Consider the following 12,257-nt stretch of genomic DNA (forward strand, 5'->3'; position numbering starts at 1 on the left):
GGCTTTAATGGCCGCGGGACACTTACCATCGCCCGCCGGGGGCTTTGACTCTGACATTGGGAGGAGTGCAGGGGAGAGATAAGACTTTGCCTTCCATCACAGTGAGGAGGAGATTCACTGTGATGGATGTTTGTGTAAATTGTGTTGTGTCTTGATTCTTTTTCTTATGTGTATGACTGCAGAAACCAAATTTCGTTTGAACCTCAAGAGGTTCAAATGATAACAAATAAATTGTATTGTATTGTATAAAATGAAGCACCTGCGAGAAGGACACAGACAGAACAAACAAACTCCAAGAGACTGCACTATTTGCAGTACCACTGGTCCACCTCTTCAATGTATTTTGACCATTCTGCTCTGTCTGATTAACAATTGGCACCAATGCCTACAGATATGCTGCAAGTTACAGAATGGACAAAGTATGGGACCTGCCTAATCCACTTCTCACTTCTAGCTAGATCAGACGAGTGATCAGAGGCACCGCACAAAACGGTGGATAACTGTAGGTTCAGTACCTGGTGGTACACTGTACCGCAAGGTGCTCATCTCTGGTTGTGGTGAAAGCTTACAGGATTCTCTGGGTGACAATCTGTAAGGTGATGCCGATCTGGCCCCTGCCGCCTGAGATTCTTGCTCCATTCCGCGCCGATTATCATGAAACGGAATGAAGGCGTATGATTTACCTAGTGGAGACAGAAGGCAGATGTACCTCAATTATTACTATTAATCACATACAAAATATGATTTTCAATTTATTAGCATGAGGAGCGAATAGAAGAGACGCAAGTGAGCTGGTCCTTAATGGGAATGTGCGACTCAGCTGAGAATGTTTAGATACAGCGCGGAAACATGCCCTTCGGCCCACCAAGTACACACCGACCAGCATTCCTCGCACCGAACACTATCCTACACACTCTAGGGACAATTTTATATTCACACCATGCCAAGTTACCTACAAACCTGTATGTCATTGGAGTTTGGGAGGAAACCAAAGATATTGGAGAAAACCCACACCAGGTGATAACTAATGCTACCGTTACGCTACCAAACAGAGGGTGGTGAATCTGTAGAATTCAGTGCCACAGAGGGCTGTGGAGGCCAAGTCAATGGTTCAAACATCTTTCCCAGCTCTGACCACCGCTGGCTGACAAAAGGGAAAAGTTGCAAATGAAACAGATAGCTAGTTCTGGGACACACAAGGACCGTATAATGGAAGTTTCTCATCTCCCTGAGAATTTGGCATTTAAGTGAAAATTAGTTAATTATTTGCTCTATCATTATGCCCACAATCACCTCAACAAACCAGGTGCAGTGCCTAACATGGATACGAGCACCATTATAATATCAGCAGCACTAACATGAACCTGAGCAATGTAATACTGTGGCCTCAGTTTTGATGAACTTTCCGCAGGCTAGTGCATGGTATATTAGCACTGCATGAAAACTGATTGCCACAATCCTTCTCAAATAGGAATAAAGGCGTAGACTATTTTTTAACTGGAGAGAGGATTCAGATATAGGAGGTTCAAAACGACTTGGGAGAGCTGGTGCAAGATTCCCAAAAAGGTAATTTTGCAAGTTAAATCGGTGGTAAGGAAAGCAAATGTAATGTTAGCATTTATTTAGAGAGGACTAGAATATAAAAAAGGGATTTAATTCTGAGGCCTTATAAGGTACTGGTCAGACCACATTTGGAGTATTGTGAACAGTTATGGGCTCCATTTCTGAGGAAGGATGTGCTGCCGTTGGAGAGGGTCCAGAAGAGATCTACGAGAATGATCCTGGGGATGAGTGGGTTAACATATGATGAGCATTTTACGACACTGGGCCTGTACTCGCTGGTGTTTAGAAGGATGAGGGGACACCTCATTGAGACGTACCGAATAGTGAAAGGTCTGAATAGAGTGGATGTGGAGAGGATGTCTCCACTCGTGGGAGAGTCTAGGACCAGAGGGCACAGCCTCAGAATAAAATAAAGTACCCATACAGAGGAGAAATGTTTTTAGTCAGAGGGTGGTGAATATGTGAAATTCATTGACACAGATGGCTGTGGAGGCCGTCATCCAAGACGGAGATTAACAGGTTATGATTAGCACAGATGACAAGGGTAATGGGGAGAAGGCAGGAGGAATGGGTTTGAGAGGTAAAGATAGATCAGCCACGATTCAATGTCGGAGTAGGCTTGTTGGGCCAAAAGCCTAAATCTACTCCTGTGACATGAACATAAATTAAATGTGCAAGTCCCCAATGCTGATTCCAGACATAAGTATTTGGCGAATCCATCACCCTACAATACGATAAAACTTTCATCATCGCACAGCGCCTTCACTGGAACCAATGAACAAACCCACACAGACTTATCCCCTGGGCAGAGGATTCTAAACTAGAGTGCCCCCCACTTCCCCCACGCCGGGTCCCCCTTTGTTCTCCCATCGTCCCCCATTGCTCTTCATGGTGGTCCCCCCACACCGGGTCCCCATTGTCTTTCCCTCCACCACCCTCACCGACCGCGAGGCCCCACCGCCACCGAGGACCCCATTGCTACGGAGGCCCACTCTGCTCCCGCCGAGACTCCCGCTGCCGCTGCTGCGGCTCCCACCATCACCACCGCTGCGTATTTGGCCCAGACATGCCTCGCCGCCCGGCTTCACCTCAGTCCCCTGGGAGGCCTGTGGGGCGAGTAGGGCCAAACAGGGTGCATTCCGGTCTTCGTTCTGGTAGTCAGCGGCGCGGTTGTTCGGCGGGTGGATCAGGCCCGCACGCCTCCCTGAGACACTCACCACGCGTGCGGCTCCCTCACTAGAAGCCACTGTAAAGAGCCTGTCCCACTTGCCGATTTTTTCGGCGACTGCCGGCATCATTGACTGACGAATCAGGTCACCGAAAAATACGCAGCGTGATGCGGCGTGACAATGTATGACGCGGCGCGATGACGTATGACACAGCAGTGACGCGGCGCGATGACGTATGATGCGCGGTGGTTTTTCAAATGTCACAACATTCTTTTTTGTCGCCGCTGGATTTTGAAGTGTTCAAAATCTTTTGGCGACCCTGATATGACGCCGGCAGTCGCCGAAAAAAATTGGTAAGTGGTACAGGCCCTTAACACTGAATTAGTTTTTACAACTCACACAAAGGACATCGAAAGTGTAAACAGATTACAGGAAGGACCGGGGCAGTATGTAGCCTTTTGAATGCCAACGGACTAACCGTGCATTTCAATATTTTATTCGCCTGGTGTTTGTTAAACAAAGTTGGAAATTTCCACACCAACCTTGGCACTGCCTAACTTTGAAAGCTTCAGCTTAAGTTTCTAAAACACAAAGAATCCATCAATGCCATTTGTTTGCATTAAGTGTACCTTCTCTGCCTGGGATGGGACAGCCCTTGCTGCTGATGTTAGGGCTGGCAGAATTCCTGCGCTCATTGTCCAAATGTTGACGCGCCTGTTCCTCCTGTAGCGCACAGTCATGGGCGGCTTTGATGTGCCGCTGAAGCAGTGCGAGGCCACTCACAGGAGCACCAGCAGGCATGTAGGGAGTCCCCATCTGACGGAGAGAAAACATTGCTGAAAACTGGCCAAGACATGTTTGCTCCAGAAACATATGCACCCTTCAATTTATAAAACTGTATTCACTGCTCAAGATACAATTTTTCAAAGGGCAGCATTTATTGCCCATCTCACTTGCATTCAAGAGCAATGGAGAGCAACTGTAGTTTGAAGGAAGCATACCATGTGCAAGAAAATGCAAATGCCTAGTCAAATATAAATGATTCTGTGTGCTTCTCAGAACGTAGAGCTGGAAGATACAGGAACACACATAAATCGTACATAATATAGTCATAGTTTAGAAATAGGCCCTTTGGCCCATCGTGCCTGTGCTGACCATCAACTGCCTATTTACCAGAGCTTGGTCCAAAACCTTCCATCCATCAGTGATTCATTGAAGTAAAACATAATTGTGCATGTCAAAGTAATCTACTCGGAGCTAGTTACAAATGAAATTCCTGGTGAGTAAGCTCCAAAGACAGATCAGCAACCCGCAATGTCAACTGTTTCTCATGCTGCAGATGCTACCCGACTTGTGGAGTACTTCCAACACCATGTGTTTGACTTCATCTGAAGAGACAGAGGCAATGAATGCAGAATACAAAGTGTATGAGTGAAGGTGTGCGCAGAAGCACTTACCATACTGGGGATCATGGCTGCACGCTGCTGCAGTTGCTGGATATCCATCTGAACCATCGGCTTCATGGTTGAAGCCATCAGCATGGAGCTGAGAGGCTTCAGCAACGAGGGCTTTGATTCTGAAGGATACATCCTGGCACAAAAGAAAGGAAATATGCAGCTTTGAGAAATTACAAATCTTCAGAGGTTTTAAACAATTCCAACATATAACTCTATTTAGAAATAAGGAACTTTCAGATGCCGGTTGACAAAACAAGACACAAAGTACTGACATAACTCAGCGGGTCAGGCAGCATCACTGGCAAACATGGATAGGTGTCGTTTTGGGTCGGGACCCTTCTTCAGACTGCCTAATTCTATTTCATCTGATGATCTGAACCAAAGTAATACGGACAAAGAATTTTCTTTACGTTTGAAGTGAATTCCAAGAATGGTATAAATGCTTATAATGAGTCTAACATACATGAAGACCTAAAAAGCTGGGAAGAGTGAAGAACAGACCGAAAGTGAAGGAAAAGCAGATAGAAATCAATGAGACTGATATCCAATAAATCCCAAGAACCAAAGGATTTGAAGCATGCTGGTTCTTATCATGCAAAAGTCATTTGATTCTAGAACAGTTTAGTTTAGTTATGAGGTAGAGCGCGTAAACAAGCCATTCTACCATTGAGTCTGCGCCGCACACTAACACTACCCTACACACACTAGGGACAATTTACAATCTTACCAAGCCAATTAGCTTACAAACCAATCAATTTTTGTGGGAGGAAACCAGAAGCCCACGTAGGTCACGGGGAGAACGTACAAATTCTGGACAGACAGCACCTGTCGTCAGGATCGAACCTGGGTCTCTAGCGCTGTAACGCAGCAACTCTACCGCTGCCCCACTGTGCTGACACAGATTGACAGGTGGCTTATGTAACCAGGAGAGGTGGTGGAATCAAACACAATGAATATGTTTTAGAGACATTTAGACAGACACTTAAATAGGCAAGGCATCTAAAGATACGATCCTGATCAGGGCAAATAGGAGCTGTGTAGAAGGGCTACAAAGGCGGAATGGATGTGGTGGGGAGGACCTGGTTTTGTGATATACAATTGTCTGACTCTATGTGTGATGGCATTTTAAAAAGACACACATGGTCAACATGGATTTATGGAAGCACAATCATATTTAATAAATCTGTTACTTTATTGAAGTTGCAGACTGCAGAAAGGATAGAGCTGAACCAGTAAGTGTGGTGCATGTGAGGTTACAGAAGACTTTTGATGAGGTGCCACTTAAGTGGTTTTTAACAAAATTGGGCATAGGGGCTGTGGGTTAAATACTGGCATGGCTGAAGGTTTGGTTTATAGTTAGAAAACAGAAATAAATAGTTTACTTAACATTGGGAGGCTAATGAACGTGGTGCTGCTGGAATCAATACAGGGGTCACAAATGTGCAGGAAGGAACTGGAGATGCTGGTTTAAACCGAAGATAGACACAAAAAGCTGGAATAACTCAGCGGGACAGGCAGTATCTCTGGAGAGAGGGAATGGGTGACGTTTCAGGTCAAGACCCTTCTTTAGAAGTCTCGACCCGAAACGTCACCCATTCCTTCTCTCCAGAGATGCTGCCTGCCCCGCTGGGTTATTCCAGCACTTTGTGTCTGCCTGGGGTCACAAATGTCAGGGAAATGATACCACATACAGTAACATTGCAAATGAGGTAAGTGCAGACATTGGAAACCTGAAATCAAAGAGTATGCACAGCCTCTTGCCCAGTCAGTGAATCGTGGACCAGAGGACATAGATTTAAGGTGAAGGGGAAAAGATTTAATAGGAATCTGAGGGGTAACATTTCCACACAGGGTGGTGGGTGCATGGAATGAGCTGCCAGAGGAAGTAGTTGAGGCGGGGACTATCCCAACGTTTAAGAAACAGTTAGACAGGAACATGCATAGGGCAGATTTGGAGGGATACGGGCCAAACACAGGCAGGTGAGACTAGTGTAGCTGGGACATGTTGACTGGTTTGGGCAAGTTGGACCAAAGGGCCTGTTTCCACCAAGTATGACTCTGTGACTAATGCAGGAAGTGTTGGAACAGCTCAGCAGATCAGTCAATAACACCATGCGCCATCCTCTTGTTTGTTTTATGAGGGAGTTTGCAAGCAAAAAGCAACCGCCTTGTCCAACTTCCCTCTGAGCAGGACTTCTGCAGCGAAGAAATGGGCACAAAAACTAATAATGTGTTCAGTGGACTTGGACCTCGAGATCCCATTGAATTTAAGCATTAAATTAAAGTCACAACTTAATTTAGTTCTCATCCAATTTCTAGTTTATAGTGTAGAAATAAGGAACTGCAAATGCTGCTTTTCAAAACAAAAGACATGAATGCTGGAGTAACTCAGCGGGTTGCTCATCATCAGGAATGCTGCCGGACTCGCTGAATTACTCCAGCACTTTGTGTCTTTTTTCTCTAGTTTATAGTCTTGTGTTAGCCTGAATTTGAGAAGTTACAGTGTGACATGATTAAAGGCTTGAATATAGTGGATGTGGAAAGGACGTTTCCACTAGTGGGAGAGTCTAGGATGAGAGATCATTGCCTCAGAGTTAAAGGATGTTCCCTTAGGAAGATGAGGAGGGTCAAAGGGTGGTGAACCAATGCCACAGAAGGTTGTGGAGGCCAAGACAATGAATATTTTTAAGCCAGAGATAGATAGATTCTTGATTAGTACGGGTGTCAGGGGTTATGGGGAGAAGGCAGGAGAATGGGGTTAGGAGGGACATATAGATCGGCCATGATTGAATGGCGGTGTAGACTTGATGAGCCAAATGGCCTAATTCTGTTCCTATCACTTATGTCCTTATGATATTAAGCAAACAGCATTTGGTGGGAAACCTATGATTTGGGGATATAGTAGAAACTAGAGGCAGGCCAGTTAAGTGATACGTCTCAAAAAAGATGCACACATAAGTACTAAGAACTTGGACCTCTTCCACGTACTGTTACATCAATCTCAAATAGCAGGAGACGGACAATTTCAAATAATTCGATCTGCAACAGTTCTACTGAAAAATAATTCACTTACTTCGCCCCACTAATCTTTTCCCATTTCCCTGCAAATCCTCCCCCTTCAACTCGGGGCGGCATAGTGGCGCAGCAGTAGAATTGTTGCCTTACAGCGCCAGAGACCCCTGTTTGAACCCGTGTCTGTACGGAATTTGTACGTTCCTCCTGGGATCCCGTGGGTTTTCTCTGGCTGCTCCGGTTTCTTCCCACACGTCAGACATACAGTTTTGTAGGTTAATTGGCTTCGGTAGAAATTGTAAAATTGTCCCTAGTGTGTAGGATAGATAGTGCAAGTGCATGGGAATCACTGGTCAGCGAGGATTCGGTGGGCCGAAGGGCCTGTTTCTGCGCTGTATATCTAAAGTCTAAACTTGTAATTTAATTCCTTTTAAACTCTAGTATTGAATGGACAACCACTCTCTTGATTGTTGATTGTAGAGTCTGGAGAAGGGTCTCGACCCAAAACGTTACCCATTCCTTCTCTCCAGAGATGTTGCCTGTCCCGCTGAGTTATTCCAGCATTTTATGTCACTCTAATGATTAGGCAGTGCGTTCAAAATCCTAATTTTCTTCACCTAAAAAACCTCTGTGAGGGAGGGGTAAGAACAATGGATAATGGAGGACCCGGCGTGGGGGGACCTCCGTGAGGGGAGGTAGGGGAGAGGAGGAACAAAGAGGAACCTGGCGCGGATACTATGTAAACTTTGTGACTGTCAGCACACTTATGTGGCGACTATTTGCATACCTTGGATATGTAAGCAAAGTACTTCACTGTGACGTCACATTTGACAATAAAGTATTCAATCATTCATTCAGTTTTACTGCTGTAGGGTTATATTCCTATTCAATAAAAATCACAAGTCAGCAGCCATACTCATGAAGTAAAGTGTGTGGTCCCACCTTTGTCTCTCGCTCTCCCCATCCTCCACTTCATCTGCACTGCAGGTGGCACTAGAGTCATTGTCTGACTGAGCTTCCATCTGTGCTCCAGTCTGCGGCAGGTCCAAGATCTCAGGCCGCATTGCTTCCTGCTGCCTTGCTTTTTCAAACTCCCTGTCTTTAGCATCCACCTCCACTTTAACCTGCACGCTTTCTTCTGGCTTCACATAAGCATCCACAGGTTCTGATTTGGTCTTTACCAGAGGATCAAACAGAGGCTTTGCCTCAGCATCAGAGTCCCTCTGCTCCTCCATTGACTCCTCAAAGCCCAGATTCATCTCTTGCTTGATGTGAAGTTCAGGCGAGGCAGCGGCTGGTGTTGCTGACGCTGGTGGTACATCTGGGATATTCTGTGTGGAGTGGTTGAGCTCCTCTCCCATTACCCTGTTAGCCTCTGTGTTTTCTTTACTTGGCTTGTTTAGCATCGGTGACGGTGAAGGCGCACTTTCAGTATCTGAGCTGTTCTCGGCTGCTGGGAATAAATAATTTACATTCATCTATGAGAGTAAAAAAATCCAGCACAGCGAAGATGTGTGCAGGTGTTAACGGTAACACACAAATAAAGTAAATATGAACTAACCGTGGAGAATAATAGAAATAAACACACAACAGTCAGTCAGTCAGGTTCTGAAAGTTGTTAAACCTTTAAGCGCTTCTTAGAATAGTACAGCACCTGAATAGATCCTTCGGCCTATAATGTCTGTGTCGAACATGATGCCAAGTTAATCTTCTTTGAAGATCCCTATCCTTCCATTCCCTGCATATCCATAGGCCTATCTAAATGCCTCTCAAATGCCACTTCTTCCATCCGCACATCCGGCAGCATGTTCCAGGCACCCACCACTCACCATGTAAACAAAGTGACTGGATATTTCCTTTAAGCTTTTGCCACTTTCTTGGAGCTATCGACTTAGACCCCAAGATGCCTCTGTACATCAAGAAGTGTACATCCACAGAAGGCCTCGGAGGCCATGTCAATGGATATATTTAAGGGGGGTTCTTGATTAGTGCAGGTCTGATAAACAGGGTCTGATTAGGAACAGTCAACATGGATTTGTGCCTGGAAGGTCATGTTTGACTAATCTTCTTGAATTTATTTAAGAGGTTACTCGGGAAATTGATGAGGGTAAAGCAGTGGATGTTGTATATATGGACTTCAGTAAGGCCTTTGACAAGGTTCCTCATGGAAGGTTGGTTAAGAAGGTTCAATGGTTGGGTATTAATGGTGGAGTAGCAAGATGGATTCAACAGTGGCTGAATGGGAGATGCCAGAGAGTAATGGTGGATGGTTGTTTGTCAGGTTGGAGGCCAGTGACTAGTGGGGTGCCACAGGGATCTGTGTTGGGTCCACTGTTGTTTGTCATGTACATCAATGATCTGGATGATGGTGTGGTAAATTGGATTAGTAAGTATGCAGATGATACTAAGATAGGTGGGGTTGTGGATAATGAAGTAGATTTTCAAAGTCTACAGAGAGATTTATGCCAGTTGGAAGAGTGGACTGAAAGATGGCAGATGGAGTTTAATGCTGATAAGTGTGAGGTGCTACATCTTGGCAGGACAAATCAAAATAGGACGTACATGGTAAATGGTAGAGAATTGAAGAATGCAGGTGAACAGAGGGATCTGGGAATAACTGTGCACAGTTCCCTGAAAGTGGAATCTCATGTAGATAGGGTGGTAAAAAAAGCTTTTGGTGTGCTGGTCTTTATAAATCAGAGCATTGAGTATAGAAGTTGGGATGTAATGTTAAAATTGTACAAGGCATTGGTGAGGCCAATTCTGGAGTATGGGGTACAATTTTGGTCGCCTAATTATAGGAAGGATGTCAACAAAATAGAGAGAGTACAGAGGAGATTTACTAGAATGTTGCCTGGGTTTCAGCAACTAAGTTACAGAGAAAGGTTGAACAAGTTAGGGCTTTATTCTTTGGAGCGCAGAAGGTTAAGGGGGGACTTGATAGAGGTCTTTAAAATTATGATAGACAGAGTTGTAGTGGATAAGCTTTTCCCACGGAGAGTAGGGAAGATTCAAACAAGGGGACATGACTTGAGAATTAAGGGACAGAAGTTTAGGGGTAACATGAGGGGGAACTTCTTTACTCAGAGAGTGGTGGCTGTGTGGAATGAGCTTCCAGGGAAGGTGGTGGAGGCAGGTTCGTTTTTATCATTTAAAAATAAATTGGATAGTTATATGGACGGGAAAGGAATGGAGGGTTATGGTCTGAGCGCAGGTATATGGGACTAGGGGAGAATACGTGTTCGGCACGGACTAGAAGGGTCGAGATGGCCTGTTTCCGTGCTGTAATTGTTATATGGTTATTATATGGTTATAAGGTGTCGGGGTTATGGGGAGAAGGCAGATGAATGGGGCTGAGAAGAAAAGATAGATCAGCCGAGATTGAACGACGGAGTAGATTTGAAGGGCCGAATGGCCTAATTCTGTTCCTATCTCATAAAATTGGAAACTGGCACTGGCCCACGGAGGAGGTAGCAACCATAATGTACCCTAACTCATCCTGCACTAATGCCAGTAAGTGTCTTGCCATTAACAGTGTACATTCTCTTACATTCGACCTCACAAAGTGCAACACCTCACACTTGCTCAGATTAAACTCTATCTGCTATTTACCCGCCCATATCTGTAACTGATCTAAATCCTGCTGCATTCTTTGAACCTATCTAAATTCTTAAATCTTCGATGTGCCAGATATTCTCTCGATTCATAGTGTAGTAAATTCCTCTTCTTAAATAGACTTGAGAAATGAAAACCTAGAGGGCTCGAGCACATCATACAGTCGTAGAGTTGTAAAGCACAGAAATGGCTCTTTAGGTCTACCACATCCATGGAAGGGAGATTTGCTACATGTCAAGTGTGTCACCGACAAAATATTTGTTTGACTTTATGGCTATTTCCTTATAACCCAAAATAATTTCTCCCTGTCTGACTTCATCCTTCCATCTTGTGCCTGATGCAACAGACCTGGCTGCTACTCTCCTCTTAAATGCAATCCATCCTCCCCAGCAGTATCCAAAAGGACTTGTAATGTAACTGGGAAGTGCAAAAAACAGCAGAAATAAATGGAACACCCACCAGCAGAAGCAAAGCAAAATTGAGCGGAGAGAGTATCAGAAGATGAGCTTAAATGGGCAAATCATCAGCCGCAGCTGAGCAAAATTATGCAGGATCGCTTCCAAGTGAATTTTGCACAGCAGGCAAAGTGTGATATTTAATACTTAGGCTTCCAGTTTCTAATCTCTGCACTACTGCTTCCTATCCAAGCAGGCAGTGCAGTGATTCAAGCTCACAGTGACCCAAATTCCTCAATACCTTCGCTGTCTTCTGCATTCTCCTCCTCATTGGATACCTCGTTGTCCTCATCTTCTTGTACAGATACAGTCGAAGCAATGCTTTCACACTGAGAAACTTCACGATCTTCCCGTGATCTCCGTGACATCTGTTGCTGAGGAGACAGAGGAGAAGTGAGAAACCTGCCGTGCACCTTTACAGTGCCCGCCATAATATTTGGGACAAAGAGCCATCATTTATTTATTTGCCACTGTACCCCACAATTTGATATTTGTAATAGAAAAAATCACATGTGGTTAAAGTGCACATGGTCAGATTTTAATAAAGGCCATTTTTATTCATTTTTGTTTCACCATGTAGAAATTACAGCAGTGTTTATACATAGTCCCCCCATTTCAGGGCACCATAATGTTTGGGACACAGCAATGTCATGTAAATGAAAGTAGCCATGTTTAGTATTTTGTTGCATATCCTTTGCATGCAATGACTGCTTGAAGTCTGCCATTCATGGACATCACCAGTTGACATAATCTGGTGATGCTCTGCCAGGCCTGTATTGCAGCCATCTTTAGCTTATGCTTGTTTTGGGGGCTCGTCCCCTTCAGTTTTCTCGTCAGCATATAAAAGGCATGCTGAATTGGGTTCAGATCGTTGGCCACTCAAGAATTTTTTTTAAATTTGCTTTGAAAAACTCCTTTGTTGCTTTAGCAGTATGTTTGGGATCATTGTCTTCAAGATCAAGATCAAGAGAGTTTATTGTCATGTG

The 12,257-nt window shown here is 44.6% G+C and overlaps 1 protein-coding gene across 3 annotated transcripts in view; it reads right to left on the reverse strand.

Annotated features, from left to right (window-relative positions):
* Positions 1-12,257, reverse strand: part of ncor1 (nuclear receptor corepressor 1) — a 180,616-nt gene that overhangs the window by 72,756 nt on the left and 95,603 nt on the right. For all 3 annotated transcript variants that reach the window (XM_033045584.1, XM_033045581.1, XM_033045583.1), the window contains exons 20-24: positions 11,513-11,645; positions 8,144-8,654; positions 4,190-4,322; positions 3,362-3,548; positions 516-683 (exon numbers count right to left, since the gene is read on the reverse strand). In XM_033045584.1, the coding sequence (XP_032901475.1) occupies positions 516-683; positions 3,362-3,548; positions 4,190-4,322; positions 8,144-8,654; positions 11,513-11,645 (1,132 nt within the window). The remainder of the gene's footprint in view (positions 1-515; positions 684-3,361; positions 3,549-4,189; positions 4,323-8,143; positions 8,655-11,512; positions 11,646-12,257) is intronic.

This window comes from Amblyraja radiata, chromosome 28 (assembly GCF_010909765.2).
Source record: "Amblyraja radiata isolate CabotCenter1 chromosome 28, sAmbRad1.1.pri, whole genome shotgun sequence".
NCBI classification, from domain to species: Eukaryota; Metazoa; Chordata; class Chondrichthyes; order Rajiformes; family Rajidae; genus Amblyraja; species Amblyraja radiata.